The sequence below is a fragment of the Diabrotica virgifera genome, chromosome 2 (assembly GCF_917563875.1).
Source record: "Diabrotica virgifera virgifera chromosome 2, PGI_DIABVI_V3a".
Taxonomy (NCBI): Eukaryota; Metazoa; Arthropoda; class Insecta; order Coleoptera; family Chrysomelidae; genus Diabrotica; species Diabrotica virgifera.
In genome coordinates, this window is record NC_065444.1 from 10,295,360 (window position 1) to 10,316,323 (window position 20,964).

Genomic DNA, 20,964 nt, shown 5'->3' on the forward strand with positions numbered 1-20,964 from the left:
TTTTAGGCTGACTGACATTAGACATATGACATAATTTATAAAAAAGAAAATCTAAAATCCCTAATCCCTAGTCTCATTAATAAATAAATGTCGGTTGTATTCATTAAATCTGTATTTTAAGTTTTTAAATAAATGAAATATAACATTACTTATTAAAAACTAACAATATGGGAACAGAAATTATATCCTTTGGCAACCTACAACACGAACTAGAAGAAGCAAAAAATAGTTTAAAAGGAGTGGACGAAAGTATAAAAAGGTTAATCGGCAGAGATCCTTCTCAATTACCTCCACGAAATGTTATGAAAAGACTTGGCGATGACAAAAGTCGAGGTAACAATAAAACTCCTATTAAAACACGGATGTTCACAGAAAATGAGGAGCCCCCTGCTAAAAGAAGAAGTGCAGTTTCTGTGTTTAATAGATTGTCAGATAAGGTTCCTGATGATGATGATGTTTCAACAAATAAACGGGGTTTAATAAGTAAAGTTATAGTGACTCCAAAGAAAGTGCCTAGTCGTGAGCAAGCCCTTGAAGCACAAAACAAGGATGAAAAATTTAAAGCTAGGAATCGAAGAATGTTTGGGGCTTTATTGGGAACTCTTCAAAAGTTTCAACAAGAAGAAACAAAACTTAAACAAAGAGTGAGTATTACTATATTATGTTTCTAATTTTTTTATTACTCTTCTTCAATTTCCATCATCTGTCGAAGTCCTTAAGCTAAGATATTCTTCGACTTTGTGCAAATTTCACTTTCCTCACATTTTGCTGTGTATAAGTTGTAATAATACGTATTTTTGCCCGCTGATGCTGTCATCACATGTCCTAAGTAAAGTACTCAAGTTTTCTTCTTTTGATAGTTAATATTATTTCCGTTTCATTTACTATCCTTATAGTTACTTCCACGTTTGACATTCTTTGAATCCATGATATTCGTAGGATTCTTCTGTAGCACCAAAATTCAAAGGGGGCCAACTTATTCAGATGGACTTGTTTTAACGTTTATGGTTCCAAACCATAAAGAAGAATACAGAAAATGTAGCACTGAAGCATCCTTAGCCATAGTTTATTTATTTTATTTATTTATTTATTTATTTATTTACCGGTTTCCCCAATTTAAAAAAAAATGTACATATATAAACAATAAGTAGAAGTAAAAGTAGTATTAGTAAAGTCCAGTAAAACAGTAAAAGACTAAAAATAAAATTAAATGAATTAAATGAAAGTGTGACAGCATAAAACTGTAGTAAGTACATTACAATAAAACTAAATTTAACATACACACAATCCACGTTATGCAGTGACAATACATAATAATATAATATAAACTGACATTAATCAACTAACTACAGACAATAAAAAAATTAACACATTACATAATACAAAAGCATTATCCATGGCAAAAATTAACAAATCCACTGAAAATATAATATTAAATATTAAACATAAGTGCTGACTGGAAAAATTGATTTTAGTCGGTTTTTAAATACTCGACTGGAAGAAGAGAATAAATCGATGTCCAAATCATTCAGGCGACTTAAAGTTCTATCTATTGGTGAGTTAAGACCATAGTTTGTTGAATGATGAGGTACATGGAACAAGTTATTATTTCTCAGATTATGGTTTGAAATATTAAAGTTTATTAATTTTAATAAATCAGGACAATTGATTTCGCTATTTAATAGTTTATAAATAAAAGCTAGATCATTTATAATTCTACGGTCTTTTAAGGAGTGCAAATTGAGATAGATCACTACGGATGATGGTATAGTTGTGGTTTAGTTCAGTAACATTATATCCCAATCTGTATGCTGCAAATCTTAAAAACTTATTTTGAACTCTCTCGAGACAAACAACATGAACATTATAAAATGGTGACCAGACAATAGAGGAGAATTCTAATATAGATATAACCAATGATGAGTAAACAGCCTTTATTGTATTAAGGGAAAGATCAGCACAACTGCGAAGTATATAACCCAGTACTTTTGAAGCCTTTGCTGTCACATAGTTAATGTGATCCACAAACCTTAAGTTTTCATCGAATATTACTCCTAAATCCTTTACTGTTTTAACATAAGAGAGCGCTTTACTGTTGATGACATATGATGATTGATATTTTTTTGCAACTTTGTGGAAGCTAATGAAATGACATTTATTAATGTTTAAAAAGAGTCTGTTTTTGTTACACCACTCAACTAAATTATTGAGATCGTTTTGAAGGAGACTACAATCTTCATGATCTTTGATAGATCTGTAAAGATCTTTGATAGTTCTAACCTTATATTCTGACAACAAAGAAGCTTTTTAAGTTTAATGAGTGATGCACATGCTATTTCAACATGTATTTTAATTGCTTTGGTTTGGTCAAGATTTGATGTTATCCATGTTCCTAAGTATTTGTAGGTATCCACACCCTCAATTACAGTACAGTAATCACTCTTCAACCACGGGGTTACGTTCTGAAGAGAAAGGTGCAGTTGGTGTAACCATGGTTGGCGAGGGTTCTACGATCCAAAGAACACATCCTGTATATGACATATACAGGGTGTCTGCGTAACTTGGAACCATATCGTCGTACTAGAACAATACTAAGACAACTTAAACAATATAGTTTCAAGTAAATTGAGTTTTAAATTTCCTCCATAGAAAGTATGAAATAAAACTATTTTATATAAGTTTATTGCATTGTTTCTTAAATGTTATGGTGTCCTATTTGTTCTTGAGTGTGTTTATAGTTCAACTGAAAATTTGAAATAATAAATAATGAGAATAAACTGAGATTTTGTAACATGTCCTCCTCTTAAACTTTAAAAATTTGTGATTATACAATTTATCTTTGCTAAGGGTTGAAGTTGACCTAGTATTGTATTTATTTTTTGTAATATTCTTTAAAAATATCTTTATTTTTCTTCAGCTTATCCTAGTATTTCACCAATTCTATTGTTCAACTATTAATTTTGTTACTATTATTAGCATTTAAAAATATCCCACTGTTACACTATTTTTTGACGCTTTTGACCACTTTGTCTTGTTTCATTGATTTTTCAAGTTATCTTTACACAGTTATTCTCAAAAAAATACAGTAGGTATTGTAATTTTTTATTTTTTACTGAAACTTCAAGAAATAGTTCAATAGCATAACGCACCCTCAGTGCAAGACTGCAGTAAGTCAAAATAAGTAAGTTTCGAGATAAAGACGATTTTGTTTATTTTCGTGCTAATATCGGTGAAATAAGACACAAATTGTAAGAAAAATTAATATTTAATTATGAATTTGCATGCTTTTCAGCCTATATTACATTAACCAAAAATAGAAATTTAAATAAAATAATATTAACGCAAAAAATTAGGAATTTCAAGGTTACAACACTTTTGCAATGAAAAAATTGTTAATCACTACACATTTAGTATTAGAATTTCAAAGTTACAACAGTTTTGCACGGAGAAAATTGTAAAAAGCGTAGACACATTTACTTTTACAGTAAAACCTGTGTTACTGGCTACTTGCCAACAACGGCCACCTGTACTAACGGCCAGTTTAAAAATTACCCAAACCAATTATGTACAGTAAAACCTGTGTTAACGGTCACCTGTCAAAACCGGCCACCTGAACTAGCCGGCCAGCTTCAAAGTTCCCCAACCCAAAATTTTTGGACTACAAAACCTGGTATTAGCGGCCACCTTTTTATATCGGCCAATAGTTCTGTCATTTTTAGTGACCGTTATTGACAGGTTTTACTGTATATCTAGACTACAAAAACTGGCATTACCGGCCACCTATCTATATCGGTCAATAGTTCTTTCATTTTTAGTGGCCGTTGCTGACAGGTTTTACCGTAGTTGTTGTCCTCTTCTCGTACATCATCTTGTGCCAAAATATTTTATAAAAACTATGGTGGGCTTCTGGTATCATACCCAAATGGCATAAGTATACCCAATCTTTTTTTTGGCCATTTGAATTTTTGGCTGTTCTTTGGCAAGTTTTCTGAGAATAGATATTTTTGACCTCTCAGTATTGTCAATACACAAGTTTTAAGATAACTGTTCTTCCTTTTAAAATCTTATGGAAAATAAATGTAATATGTATTACACAAAGGACATAAAATTTACATGAATAGATTGGTCTCGAAAATTCTTTGTTTATTGTCTCAGCCGTTAATGGATTACGTAGACGCTCTGTATATTAAAATTAAACACCACAGATATAGATATTAAAATAACAAATATCTTACTTTTTTTATTGCTTGTTATCGAATCCGTTGCAATGTTCCGTGCAAAACTGTTGTAACTCTGTTACATTAGAGTTACAACAGTTTTGCACGGAAATTATGTTCAAAAATGCAAAATATTTAAACTGTTGTTGTAAAATTTAGCCCATTAAGCATTTGAAAGTTACTAAAGTTTTGCAGGGGATAGATATGCATGTTTACAATCGAATTCCATGATTACTTCATTTTCATAAAATTTTGAGTTACTGCAGTCTTGCACTGAGGGTGCGATAATATTATTACATAAATTTATAAAATGAAATCAAATATTACCAACTGGTTAAATCGTTTATACTAAAATTTCACTCAATAAACAATAATAAATTGAAAAAAAAAATACTTCTGCGAACATTTTTTAATTGCTAACTTCTTGATCTTGTGTTGTCCTTTCTTGTACGATTTTAGATTTAAAAAAAAATCGTGATGTTCAGCAGGGATATGTCGGATGAAACTTAAAAGATCTTCTTTTTTCTTAAAGGGATTTTTAGGGTGTTCCATCTAAGCTGGAGCAATATTGTCAACTTCATTCATTCGAACGTTAATTTGTTTAAATGAATCGGTACCAAAGGTTTCCTTGTAGAAAATAATATTTGTGCTTTCTTTGGTCACTCGCAATACCTTAATATTGCTCTCCAATTGAATTTTTAGAAAAACTTGCAAAATTCATGCTAAACTTTTTCGAATACATTTTAATAAACAGAAGACACATGTTTTCCAAGCGAATTTAAGAAACGACTTCTAGCATCCCCACTCTATTGTAGTCGGAGAGCAACTTGAACTGACCAGTGAAAGTGAACAACTTTACTGTAACTTACCGACTCATCCACGAATTCGTAGGTGAGAGTGGGGATATACTCGGCCATTTACTCAAATAATTCTTATTTTTGAAGCTTGGTTAGCGAAATACAGAGACAACTTAAAAAAAACAGGTTAATTTAAAATTTTCTTTGCCACACTCGGTGAAATAGTCAGACAAGTTTGCTAGTAAAATACTAAGACAACTTAAAAACACGGATATGTTAAAAAAATCATAATGCAGATGTGGGGCTAGACTAAGACATGTGGGAATGTCCGGGTATTTCACCACAACTATGATTAGAAAAGGCAAATATTAATCGGATAATAAAAAGGTATTTTAAGATATCTTCGTTTTAACCAAGGTATTTCCAACAAATCAATTAGTGCAATATTAGGATATTGCTCATAAACACCCCAAAGCAGCCGATTGAACAAATCTTAGTATCTCTCCAGATAGCTTATGAAATTTTACATCAGATAGAGCAGATAACTCAAAAGTCAAATATTTGAAGATATCCTAGTATTGTTCTAGTGCGACGATATGGGAAACTTTTTTAATATCAATTTTACGAAAAAAACTCATTCTTTATAAAGTGCCCTGCATAAAACGTAAGATGCAATCATCAGATATCAAATTTTGTCAACAGTATACGAGGTATGTCAAAAAATATGAATTTCGCTCAAGAGCAAACTACCTTTATATTTCAAAATATCAAAAAATTTTATTATGAAAAGTTATTTGTAATTAACAACCATATTCAAATATGCAATAACAGCCTTCTACTTAAAAAAAAATTCTGAAATTTTCCTAAATTACCGATTCCGAACATAATTTTTATTTATTAGACATGTAATAAAGAAATTCTTTCTAAATTCATATTATTTGACACACCTCGTATAAAATTAACAAACTTGGATAACTGATGGTTGCATCTTGAGGTTTAGACCATGCCCAGATTTTTATGAAGAATAACTTTTTTTCCTAAAATTATTAATAAGAGTTATTACATGTCTAATAAATAAAAATGATGTTTGGAATCAGTAATTTAGGAAAATTTCAGAAATTTTTTTTTTCAAGTAGAAGGCTGTTATTGCATATTTGAATATGGTTTTTAATTACAAATAACTTTTCATAATAAAATTTTTCGATATTTTGAAATATTTTTTGACTTATTTGTTAATGATATCGTTAATTGTTTCTTATATAGTAAATGTTTAATGTTGGCTGATGATGTAAAATTTTGGCGAGTTGTGAATGATATTGAGGATCAGAAACTTTTACAGACTGATATGGATCACTTATTTGATTGGTGCATTTGCAATAATCTTCAGTTATGTGTTGAGAAGTGTTGTTATATTAGTTTTTCCCGTAAGTTAAACAGAATTGATACTGCTTATCACATAGACAGTAAACCTCTTAGATATGTCTCGTCTGTTAGAGATCTAGGTGTTATCATGGATGAAAAGCTCTCATTTGTCGAACATATCAATTCATTATCCGTGAAGGCTTCTAAATTACTTGGATTTGTTAAAGAAACTCTAAATACTTCTCTATTGATGCTGTTAGGTTGATCTATTGTTGTCTAGTCAGATCAATATTAGAATATTGTTCGGTAGTTTGGTCTCCATACCATCAAATTCATATTGACACTATTGAAAAAGTCCAACATAAGTTCCTGAAATACTGTGCTTATAAAGCTTAGACTTATAGAGTAGAGTATTTATTGGTAATAATGTACAAATGTACTTTTACAGGTCAGCAATAATTAAAATTGTCTAAAATTACATTAAAAGTTGACAGTACTTCAGTAAAAAAAACCTATTACTAAAATTTAAAAACTAAACACTAATTAAATTACAGGACAAAACAAAATTTAGATCTGAAGTACTCCTCAAATGAGTAGAAAGCACCCATCAGAAGATAATTTTTAATTTGTCTCTTAAATTGGTTAAAATCAAGACTTTTAATAGATATTGGTATACAGTTATAAAATTTCAATGCTAGGTATCTGGTTCCATTTCTGGTCCTCTCAAGTCCTTGAGAGAAGTCCTTATATTGAGAACCATGATTACACTGGGATTGAGCAACGTTTATCGTTAGCTCCCCTTAGTGTTAGGCGTGATATTTCGGGAGGTGTCTTTGTTTTCAAAATCATTTGTCAAAATCCATTTAATGTTCCATATCCAGGTTTACACTACAATGTTACCTTTAACACGGCCTTTCACAGAACATCCTACGGTAGTAACATGCCTTTAGATAGATATATGTGCTTCCTTAACGGTTTTGATATGGATCTGTTTAATATAAGCCTGGGCCAACTGAGGAGATCTCTTGCCATGTGATAATTAGGTTTCATCTTGCAATGTTGTTGTATTTTATTATTGTATTTGTGTTTTGTATAATTTTAATGATTTGTTTCAGTTACATGTGTACATTTTATATTTTATTTTTCTAACTGTTATGTTTTGAATATCTTGCCTGGTGATTTTTCAAGCCTTTGCTTTTCTTATTTTTTACTTTTTATATTTTAATGAATGATTGTACCTCATTTTTTTATTGTATTTATTGTATTTTTACTGTTAATGGGGTTTTCCTGTGGGTAAATAAATGAAATGAAATGAAATATAAAGGTAGTTTGCTCTTGAGCGAAATTCATATTTTTTGACATACCTCGTATACTGTTGACAAAATTTGATATCTGATGATTTCATCTTAGGTTTTAGACTATGCAGAGCACTTTATAAAGAATGACTCTTTTTCGTAAAATTGATATTAAAAAAGTTTCCCATATGGTTCCAAGTTACGCAGACGTATAATCTCAATTTGGATAGGTATATTAGTACAGAGAAAGGAATATGATGAAAGTATGTACATTACGTACAAAATATGTAATTGCATATCTGTGAAATAATATTATCACATCAACAAAAATAAAGATGCTGAGATCGTCTACATTCGCCGGTATTTTATACCTTTAAAACTATAAACTAATTGCCATAGTATTACTAAGAACATGCGCCAGTGGCCTATCATGAGTAATTCAACGTGACTGGACAAATTATAAAAAATATATAAAAATAATAAAATATTCTCATTAAAGATTCAACAGATATCTCAACCGCAGATAAGTGAAACCACAGTTGATAAATCCGCGGATAAAGAGGGATTACTGTATCTTCAATAATCAATAGGGCTTTTCAACGATTCTCATTTGTTTAGAGACTCTGTCATATAGTCATATGTTGTATAATCGGTGCATAATATTAATATACAACATGTGACAGAAGCTCAAAACAAATGAGAATCGTTAAAAAGCCCTATTGGATATTTGCATCTGCCATTTGTGATGCATTTAGTTTTCTTCAAATTCATCTTCAGTCCTTATTCATGAGAGCATTCATTAAGGCTTTGCATCAAGTTCTGTAAATCATTGTTGTTATCTGTCATTATTACTGTATCATCTGCAAAACGTAAGTTATTCAAAACTTCTCCATTTATAGATATGGCTTTTATTGAATCTGAGGGCTCTTCTTTAAATACCACTTCACTGTAGACATAGACATAGTGAGGACAACACGCACCCCTGGTAGACTTTTCTTTGTATTTTGATATTTCGAGTGTTCGGGTAGTTTGATTCCAACTCTTGCCTTGGCAGTTTGATTCCAATAAAGATTAGATATAATTTTCATATCACAACTGCCATTATTTTTGTTTTTTAATATATCTATGAGCTTTTTCTGTTAAACCTTATCAAATGCCTTTCGAAAGTCTACAAAACATAAGTAAATGTCCTGATTCATGACCATGCATCTCTGGGCTAGCACATTCAAGCCAAATAAAGTATCTCTTGTGCTCACACCATTTCTAAAGCCAAATTGTCACTTATTTCACATTCAAGAATTTTAACAATTCTGCTGTGTATTATTTTCAAAAATGTTTTTATCATTACATCAATAACATCTTCATCAGTGAGCTTTAATAATTCGATGGGCACATTATCTAGTCCAGTAGCTTTACTCTCTTGGGTGTTTTTGATGATTTTGCCCTCTTTTGTGTTTATAACTCTGTTTACTCGGAATTTTTATTATGTTTCAGGAGCAGAAACGTGCAGAGGTAGAGAAAAAAATTGAGGAACATGAGATAAAAGAGAAAGAAGAGGTAAGAAAGGAAAGACAAGAATTGTTTCTTAATCGAAAAAAGAAACAAGCGGAAATTAAATTAATAGAAATGAAAATGTTAAGGACTAAAGAATATACTGTTTGGGAACAGAATCAAAAACCAAGCATGAATTTTATCAAAACCAAAGCTAAACCTCCTATTTACTATTTGCCTCGAAAAATGTCAGAACGTACTAAGAAAATTCTTGAAGATAGTTCTAAATCAGTTGAAGGTAAGTAATTTTAGAAAATGTTTCAATACATATTAGCTAACAACTGGCAACCAGGAAACATAATCAGTTAATGATTAGTTAATATATTTGACACTAAATGTAAGCTTAACATACACTGAGCAGCATAAGTTAGGGATATTCGTCTTGTGCAAGTACTTGCAGGGGATATGAGAAACGATTGTGCACGAATAGCGAAGAAATCTTACAACTTTCTTAAATAATTAATTGTCAATTGAAATTGTCAAATTGACGTATATTTCATATCTACTGTCAATGAAGAAGAAAAATTATATGTTATTCCACAATATTGATATGATATGCAATTATGTATTATATAAAATAAATTTAATCAATTGTATTTTGCTTGTAGTAGTGCATTTTAATACAGTCGGAAAAATGAAAGAATACCCATGAACGATCACATTATCAATCACTTATATTGTATTTGCTGTCTTTTTCTATAAATAACAAACGTTTGTTATAGAAAAAGATAGCAAATACAAAATAAGTGATTGATGTGATCGTTCATGGGTATTCTTTCATTTTTCAGACTGTAATTAATTTTATTTACTACATAAAATAGGGAACTTGCACAATTTTTTTTATTACATAATAATGTTCAGTTTTGTATAAAAATGAGATTACCAAAATTTCACCCTTCAAAAACGTATACCTAATAACTTAGAAGTACAAATTTAAAGTCTTCTGTATTTTAAAATAGTTCAAACGGCCCGTGACGTCACATAGCTTAATTATAGGTTCCGTTTATGGTTATATTTAGGTATATTCTTCTTCTTTAGTTTATTGGCCTCCACCTACTTGGGTATTTGGCCAGCTCATCGTCGCGGAATAAAGGAAAAATATTTATATTCTAATGACATTTATAGTATGTCATTGTAATAATATAATATATACCAGTTTGTTGAGATTGCAGTTTGATATAGTTATTGAAGGAAAGGAAAGAAGGTTTACTATGGAAAATAAAACCATTTTGTAAAAGTACAAATTTTCTATGAATAGTTCAAACGATCAAAAACACTTGTAACATCACATAACTGTATTTTCTACTGACGTCTATAATGTCTAATTTAAAATTATATACAATTTTGTTTACTTTGTTGGTTCAGAATGTAAGCATATAACCGAATGACGTCACGACACGTTTTGGGCTGGCTGGTATAATTTGAATTTTTAATCATCTTTAGGGGCCAAACGAAAGACAAACAAAACTTTTTTATCTTTGATACATGTTTTAAATTATGTTCTGTTGTGATTTATAACATTTTTTTCGAATTTAAAATTTTATGAAAGTTCCCTATTGTTTACCTTTTAATAACATAACCTTAATATTACTTTTTCTTCTTATAATTTTTTTGGGCTATGGCCTTGACAATTATTGTCCAGTAACCAGGGCCAATATGATTGGCCAATATAATTAAAAGTGCGAAAAATGTTGCCGAACTATGAAACCAGGTGTCGCTTTTCTGAACTTGCACAGTCCCAATAGAAAATTATGCTCATTTTCAAAGTTGATTTTTTCGTTAACAGATTAACGGATCCAGCTATTTTTTTATTATTTTAGATTATTCTTTAGTATTTACGCAGTTGTGCAAAGGTTTGCTCAAACTTCTTTCTTATACTTATACAGGGTGGAAGAAATGAAATGTTTTTCTTATGTTAAGTTTGAGACACCCTGTAGGGAGGATGAGGTAAAGTGTGAGTATACATCGGAATCGTATTGTAGTCTTATGCTTTGTGAACATTTTATTTTTTGAATCTACCTGATATCTTTAGAAACAAAGAAAATATGTGGTTTTACTCTTTAACATGAATGTGCTTTAACTGAAACAAAAATAAATTAACAATAAAAAATAACCGTTAACAAAACTTTAAAAACAGAAAGGCACATAACGTAAACAGTTGTTGTCGACACCTATAAAAGTTATTTGTCAACCAGGTAAGCGGTATGCACAGCGCAGTATAAGAGACGAGATTGATTAACGCAGGCTCTGTGAGGTTTGGGGTGGAATTTCCTTGACAGTAAGTACGGATTTGGTGTCTAGATAGAGGCTCTTTAAATAGCGACACATACATTACACATATTTTTTTCTTTGAACACTCTGTCTCTTATATTTGCGGTGTGCAAGTACTTGGAAGGGAAACGAGAAAAGACCGTGTGCGAGTCGCGGAGAAATATTGCAACTATCTTAAATAATTCATATTGTCAATTGAAATTGTCAAATTGACGTATATTTCATACCTTCTATCATTGAAGCAGAAAAATTATATATTGCTCCACAATATTGATGTGATATGCAATTATTATATAAAGGTAAATTTAATTAATTGTATTTTGCTTGCAGTACTGCATTTTAATAACTAATTTTATTTACTACATACACTTGTTTACGTTTGCATAACATAACCTGCATCTTATTTTTTCTTCTTAATATTTTTTTGGACTATGGCCTTGACAATTATCCAGCAACCAGGACTAATATAATTGGCCAATATAATTAAAACTGCGAATAAAAGTACAGAGCGTAGAAATAGAGGTCGCTTTGCCGAACTTGCACGGTCCCAATAGGAAATAATTTCATCTTAGTGGTATGATAAGACATGGCTACTTCACATAAAACACATTTTAAAGAGTAAAACCGTTTGTTTCTTTGTTATTAAAGATAACAGAGAAATTAAAAAAGTTAAATGTTCACAAGATATGAGACTACAACATAATATCGATGTATACCCACCTTTGTACCTTTTCCTCCCTACAGGATGTCTCAAACTTTTGTTTCGGTTAAAACACATATTAAACTACACAACCATATATTTTCTTTGTTTCTAAAGATGTCAGGGACATTCAAAAGCCAAAATGTTCACAAAACATAAGTCTGCAATATGATTTTGATGTATACTCACATTTGTACCTCATTCTCCCTACAGGGTGTGTCAAAATTAACATAAGAAAAACACTTCTTTTCTTCCACCTGGTATAAGTACAAAAAATAAGTTTGAGTAAATTTTTGCACAACTGTCTAAATACTAAAGACAAATTAAAAAAAAATTTACATAATCCGTTAATCTGTTCACGAAAAAATCAACTATGAAAATGAGCATAATTTTCTATATCCCTAACTTATACCTCGCAGTATATTGACAGCGTTGCCACATAATGCAATATGGATATAATATACATTGTATCCATATTGCATTATGTCTCCCTCATGGCATATAGATATTTTCCACCATCTAGCGATTTATGGTGACACTAGTTGAATAAAACATTCTGGTTCAAAAAAGTTGTACTGTATATTAAAAACTTTTCTTATTTTATCTCTTATACACTTTTATACTAAATGTTTATATCAAATTCATCAAATGTATACCAAATGCTCTACATCGAGGGACCTGAAGTAGATTTTATTATTTTTTTGTAAGCATATTAAATTCTCTATATTTTTTTTTAGAAATAATTGAAAATAAAAAGAAACAAGTGGCTGAGGAACTTGAACAAATGGAAATAAAAATGAGGAAAGGTTTCGACAAGTTGGGAGGTAAAAAGGAAGAAAAAGAAGACTCTCAGACGGAACAAGATCAGGAGCATGAGATGGAGGACCATGAAATTCAGCCTGAACAAGATCCACCTGAAGAACACCAAGATAGTGACCATAATGGCCACATTGACGACGTACCAGTAAGTAAATCTCCAGCTATCGACAAAGAAGAATCTGACGGACAAGTCGAGACTGAAGTAGCAAGTACAGAATTAAGTAATATTGCATTACCAGATGAAAACCACAGAGCACCCGAAAATGCACACACGGAAGAGAATGGAAATTATTCTTTTATCAGTGTGGTACCTGATCAACAGACATCCTTTCAGTCAGGATATTATCAACCTGGGATTGGACAGAATGACAATTTTCAACCGGAGGGTGGTGAATGATCCTGAAACTATTTAAACTAGATTATAGTGTTCTAATATTTTAAATAAAAACTCTTATTTTAATTCAGTTGAAAAAACATGCTCCACTCATCTTAGAAAATTTTAAATAAAAGAGATGTTTAATAATGCTGTTATACAGTATGTATTAAAAAACTGTTATGTACAATATATAACCAACGAATATAGAAGCACAGAATGACTAGATTAAATTACTTTTTTAAACGCTTTTCTTTACTTCAATAGTTTGCATCAAATCTTTAGACGTTAATTTGACTGCCTTTTCTTCAATGCAAATGAATGAAAATTTGCAGACATATGCATTCGCGGAACAATACACGAATAGTCAATAATTTTTTTTTATGTTTATTAATTGTTTAAATAAAAAAAAAGAATGTGTGTGTACTTTGTACGCACGTAAGAAGTTATACTTCTATTATTATGATTTCAACGAAATTAATATACTTAACAGGTTATTTGTATTTTATTTAAATATTAAACTAACTTTCTTACCTACCACTTTTAAAATTTTTTTTATTAAAACGATACCAAAAATAAAAAAAAAAAAGAATATGAATCGTCCGGAATTTGAACCCGGGACCTCTCGATCTCCGGTCACACGCTCTATTACTGCGCTCCCCTTTGCTTTGACAGGTTACAAGATTTCTCATACATGCTGACAAATTTAATACAAAAATACTTTAAATATACTTACTATTATTATAAAACATTTTATTCCCGAGGAAGACAAATCCAGACACAAAAATTATAATAAATATATGTATTTACTAAAAACACTAATATATTCTTTTCACACCTTTTCTTGGACATATATTTATACATAACTTGAAAGATTCAGCAACTAAACGGCATACTGTCTGTGTGCGCATGCGCGCAGCATTATGAAATTTTACTCTCAATCGCGCCTAAAGCAGTATAACTTCAAAAAATCTATTTTAATGGAAAATGCTTAAATTTTCTTGTTTTTTACAATGTAGAAACTTGAAACTTTTACGGATTGTAGCTAATGATATGAACTATACACAATTTCACTTTTTACGTTAATTGTTTACGTTATGCTTTATAAATAAACAATAAAGTTTCAAATTTTGAACGCTCATATATTTGTTTATATATAAATCGGCGTTTATTCGTGTCAAATTTCAATACGATACGAAACAAAACTTCAACCAAAACTCGAATTCAAAAAATTCGTGTTTTTATCGTAGTCTTAGAAAAACCACCGGTAGAGACGTTTTGTGCTACTATTAACATTAGAATTCGTTTTGTCGTATTAATGAATTAAACGCATTTCTTTAGTTCAATCGTTTGGGTCAAATCTTTGGACGTTAATTTGACTGCCTTTTCTTCAATGCAAATGACTAAAAATTTGCAGACATGCATTCTCGGGAACAATACACGAATAGTCAATAAATTTTTTTTATGTTTATTAATTGTTTAAATAAAAAAAACGATTTTAACGGAAAATTCTTTTGTTTTTACAATGAAGAAACTTGAAACTTTTAGGTACAGATTGTAGCTAATTATATGAACTACACATATTTCACTTTTTACATTAATTGTTTACGTTATGCTTCATAAATAAACAATAAAGTTTCAAATTTTTTGCCGATTCCGACTACTTTTCAAGTTTGTACATCATAATATGTTTTTTACATATTTTAAGAGACATGGCGATATATTTTAATGTTTGAAAAGTGTAGGACTAAAAAGTAAAAAATAAAAAATATGAAAAAAAATTTTAAGAAACGCTTTTCTTTGTTTACGAGTGACTAAAATTATAAATATAAAAAAATAACTAAAAAGCAAAAAATAAAAAAAAAATTGAAAAAATCTAACACATTCGTTAAAGTAAAGCGTGGGGGAAAACCGTTTATTCGATGAAGACGCGCCACGCTTTTCTTTGACGAAATGTGTTAGATTTTTTCAATTTTTTTTTATTTTTTGCTTTTTAGTTATTTTTTTATATTTTTTATTTTAGTCACTCATAAACAAAGAAAAGCGTTTCATAAAATTTTTTTTTTCATATTTTTTTTACTTTTGTTCCCTCAACACCAGGGAGTGGTCATGTGATCCTCCTTTCACCATCACACCATCCTTGGTCAATAAATTACTACTTCTGAAATATGAAAGTGTGGGGGTGGGGATGCTTAGCCTTAAATTTTAGCATTTTATAAAATTAGAAATCAGATCCTACTCATGCACCATATTTTTTGGAGAAAATAAAATATTATTTTAACTTTTAAATCTTTTTAGTAACTAAATAATTTTAGAACTATAAACAATATTGTGAGTGATTCAAATTTTTAATTTAAATGTGTCGAAATTTACAAATGATATTCCTATTAAAATGATGCAGTCACCTTATACAGGAGTATTTTGAAGTATACTAACTGTGACCCTTCTGCCATTTGAAATGCTTCTATATGCGTCTATATTCGTTGGTATAACCCAGTATATGCCAATGTAAAGGATCCAGGAAAAAAGAAACTTTTGAATGGTATGAATAAAAATGGTTCTATTAAAAAGTTTATACAATATAATTTTTTAAAACCCATCAGCATTATAAGTATCTATATGTTCTTCAAGAAGATTAACACTTTTAACTCAAAAGTAAGCAAACATTGTGATGCAGTCAGGAACCATCTTTAATAGATTGACACAAATTCTTGTATTCGCTGATGGTATCATTATAGAGGGCAGAAGTATGAGAGAACTAGTGCAGTGTTTTACAAAGTTTACGAACATGTTAAGTAAACTAGGGTTAACAAGGAAAAAACCAAATACATATATCTGGACCTCCGAGGTAAACTACACTATGTCATTTTAAGCAACTTTTCAGTAGAGCAGTTTTAATATTTTAAAATTTTTATATATCTCATAATTAGGTATCTTTCGGTCTGAAAGACAATGTGATCATATATTAAGCATAACCTATAACTAGTTTGTACAACACAACTGATAAAACGTTAAAGTTTGCCCTAATTACTGTACTTAATGGTAATTTACAGTGACGTAGTGCAGTTTACCCTTGATGGGTTTGATCTATACTTATAAAAAATTTAATGAATTTGAACGTATTTAAGCCCAAAAAATTAGCTACTTCTCATGAAACAAATTTTTATTTTAGTAAAATGTTATTACAGTAAAACCTGTGTTAACGGCCATCTGTCAAAATCGGCAACCTGTACTAACGGCCATTTTATAAATTCTCCTTTATAATACGGTCGCGGCCAAATAATCTCATTATTTTTAAAACCCATATCATAGAAATTTACCAGCTAATATCAGCCAAAATGTTTTTGTATAGGTACTTGTTAATAATACAAAATATTGGGAAATACCCAATACTATTTTATTACTTATCGTATTTATCTAAAATGAGATTAAAAATAACCTGCATAATAATTTATTAGGGTCGGTGTCGGCGATCACAAATTTCTTAAAGCTCTATAATAATATGTTGTAAAATAGGAAACCTTTGTCGCCAAGAAACAAAATAAAAATATAATAGCTGAGAAAGTGAAAAGTATGGTTTAAATAATTCACAGTTGGTCGAAAAATATGGTGTAAAATTATCAAGCTATATAATAAAAAAATAAAAGTGAGTTGACGAATTCTTTAAAACGCTTGACATTAGAGGTTTAACATGTGATAACAATCTGAACAGATTCTGTTTTGTCCTTAGCATAAAGTATCTGGCCAAATTATTAGACGCACTATAAAAGATTTTATAAAAACTGTTAATTATGAGGTAATACCATTGTAATACTAAATAGGTTTTTGGTATATACCAGACACAAGGTATGTTGTTTGATTGTCGATTTAATTGTCTATATTTTATCACAAATATAACATTATTATGAATGAACCAATATGTATTTATTGACTCTTGAAAGAAAACAGAAATAACGACAATTAAATGTTGTCAATTTGTTGTTGTCATATTGTGGCTCAACAAAATAATAACATTTAATAATATTTGTTGTTATTTCTGTTTCTTTTATAATTTTTTTAAATTTAACATAATTTTAAGTGATGCGTAACTTTTGAAACTATGTGTATAATATCACTCGAAATAGAAATACCCATTTTTAAGAGAAGATACACAATATTTGTTGATTATTTATTACAATGTATTAATAACCACGATTTCTATAAAAACAACAAAAATATGTAACTATAAAAAAAAGAATAAATGAAAACAAACAGATTTATTTTTGTTAAGTAAAACAGCCATCTATGACCCGTTTGCCGCTAGGTGCTCAGTACACTAAGTAACATAGTGTTGTTTGCCATCAACCTACTGCAGTAACTGTGAGGTAAAAACACACAAGTTTACATGGCGCTTTTTACCTCTTAAATTATTTGAACATAGTGTTCTATTTTTTTGGTAATTTCGTTTTGGTGGTTATTAGTACAAAGTGTAGTATACCTCTAGAAAGCTCTTGGAGAGCTGAGTGAATTAAAGGAAAAAAAAACAAAACAACACCATGTCGACATAGTGTAGTTTACCTCCGAGGTCCAGATATGTTGGTCAATAAAAACCCTCAAAATGTTCAGCAAATAATCCAACTTAACAACCATACCTGAGGTAAACATAAGTCAAAGAATTCACATATATTGGATCGCTAGTAAATACAACACCACGATCGATGAAGTAAAAAGATGCATAACAATAGCAAACAGAACTCTCCATGGCATTCAAAAACATCTAAGAAATAAAAACCTACAACATGCAATAACATTTAACATTTAGAAGGTCTTAATAAGACCGGTTTTGATAGGACTTTCCCAAAACAATGAGAGGCTACTTGGTATATTTGAGAGAAAAATTCTTCGAAAGATTTTTGTGGCTAAAAGACTTTGAATTATACCAGCTATACACAAATCCAGATATTGTGAAGTTTATTAGGGTGCAAGGATTGAGATGGGCTGGACACATTGCTAGGATGTCAGATAATGAATACATGGAGAGATTAACTTTCTTAAACTCACAGGACAGAAGAAGTAGACAACAGCATAGAAGATGGATTGGTGATGTGGAAAAAGACCTTGGATTCTAAGGGTCAGAAGATGAAAGGAAGTTGCTAAGTGGCGCCTTCTCTGCGAGTAGGCCAAGATCCACAGGGTATTGTTGAGCCAATTATGATGATGATGATGAAAACAATTTCTAGATAGATTTGCTTTATGAATCTTATTCGGAATCCCATAAACTTTGTGTCTTTTGCTTTGGCATATTGTAATTTATTAATCAAAAGAAAAAAATATTTTATTTCCTGACCGTATAATTTCTTGTATATATGATGTGTATTTCTTTATTTTTTTTGTAATGAGAATTAAATATAACTTATGTCTATCAAATGTTACATTTTTTTTATTTCTTAAAAAAATTAACACAGAAAAAGATACATGGAAGAGTATGATAGACCAGAATTTCTGTGCCTGATTGACTTGAAGAAAGCATTTCAGAGTAAGACTCGAAAGATATCGCTGGTACCTATGATTAATGTGATTCCTAATACATTTCCAGTGAAAATAATAACTCTTTGATAAGTATTGGCGATAACAATTTTTTTTTATATGCGAGTCCGCGAAGATTATAACTCCCAAAATATTTATAATGAAAAGATTTAGTTCATAATAGATGCCGACTAAAACAATTATTTTTCTTTCTGTTTCTGTTTCTGCCCACGAAAACAATTATTTCTGAGAACTTTTTACTAATTATAATTTTCGTGGACCCACAAACAGAAATGATGTTTTTTCCGATACTCCTCAAGAAATAAATTTTTTCGCTAACACTTTATTAGGGATTATAATTTTCACAATCATATAATCGAAAATAATATTTTTCGCGGCGTTCATTGAAAGTTCTACTCTTAACGGCATTTTTCGGAGTTATACTTTTCGTAGGCGGCGGCGATATTTCCATCTTCTGTATAATAGAGAAGTTCCCCTAAATATAAAAACTGTGACACAGAAAAACTAACAAAACTTTTAGACATATCGCCGCTTCGCAAGAACGTAGGAGTAAGTCAAAATTTGACGAAATTGACTTTTAATGCAGATCTACTAAAAATAAAAGTATTTATCGCGTGAATAAAGACCTATGACGTTAATAATAATAGTCGCTAAGAGATGGCACTAAGTGTCTATATTTGTTTAGCGCGAAATTAGTTAAATACTTAACATTTTCGTATGAATACAGACCCAAGTTAGTTACGCCGCAAAATAGCGCAGAATGTGAAACAATTTGTGTGCTTATTTCCCGCCAAGGACGACCGATCTTATACTTACGATTAGTTTTTGTGAAAATTCTCTCTAAAATAAGGACCCTTTTTTAGTTAGGTCAGCGTTTTAACAAAGTTGAAGTAAATGTTTCTGAGGAAAAAATAATAATCTAATAGGGGTTAACAAAAACACTTTATAAATTTATCTAGTTATCACAGTTTGTATTTAGATATATCTCTAACAAAATTGTATAGGTAATTTCTTTAAGAGCAAACAGTAGCGATCAACAGGTAGCAACAAACGCGTTCCAAGATTGCGGCTCTAATTTTGAATATTTTGTCGACATATTTGGCACACATATTCGTAATATAATAAAGAATGGCGGTACAGAGAAATCCCAATTTCAGAAATATGTTAGTATGTGGAAATTACTCTATAACTTAATAAAATATTGAAAAAAGGAGCCTGTATCGCCATTAAGAAAGACAAAAAAAATACACTTTCTTCAAATAAACTTTTTTATCCCGTGCCTAGATTTTGTGTCACATTGGAACTACTAAAAATCGATTTTTTTACAAGAAATCGAACGTCACTGACTTGGCAACATTTCGCGCCTATGTGTATAAAAATTATTGTTTTTGGTAGTATAATAGTATATTATTCAACGAGCATGTAATAACCATCACATGCGAGTAGAATACTATACTTTTTCTACGACCTTTTTTTATTTGAATTAGTAAAAAATTTAATTATCAACTACTCGAGATTTAAATTATAATAATTTACAAGAATACTTAAATGCTATTTACCTCTAGTACGTGGCTGAATAATTTGTTGCCTACTATTACCAAATTATTATTTATTGTAAAAATACAACTAGAAATAGTCAATATAAGTTCTATTCGTTTCCGAAAAATTATAAGCTTAATTTTATACCTACTGTCAATTAATCTAATAAATAGGAAATGGCTGTTGTCGGTGGACGTATTTCAATAGTTGGTATAATGTATATTTACATTTAACTATATACAGGGTGTCCCGAAAAGATTGGTCATAAATTATACCACACATTCTGGGGTCAAAAATAGTTCGATTGAACTTAACTTACCTTAGTACAAATGTGCTCATAAAAAAAGTTACAGCCCTTTGAAGTTACAAAATGAAAATCGATTTTTTTCAATATATCGAAAACTATTAGAGATTTTTTATTGAAAATGGATACGTATCATTCTTATGGCAGGAACATCTTAAAACAAAATTACAGTGAAATTTGTCCAACCCATAACAAATCTATGGGGGTTTT

General features: G+C 30.1%; 1 protein-coding gene across 1 annotated transcript; it reads left to right on the plus strand.

The window, feature by feature from the left end:
- Window positions 1-32: 32 nt before the first annotated feature.
- Window positions 33-18,791, plus strand: LOC126879953 (pinin). Its single transcript, XM_050643350.1, has 3 exons — window positions 33-644; window positions 9,166-9,460; window positions 12,931-18,791. Exons 1-3 carry the CDS (start codon window positions 168-170, stop codon window positions 13,407-13,409), a joined length of 1,251 nt encoding a protein of 416 aa, XP_050499307.1. The 5' UTR covers window positions 33-167; the 3' UTR covers window positions 13,410-18,791.
- Window positions 18,792-20,964: the final 2,173 nt, after the last annotated feature.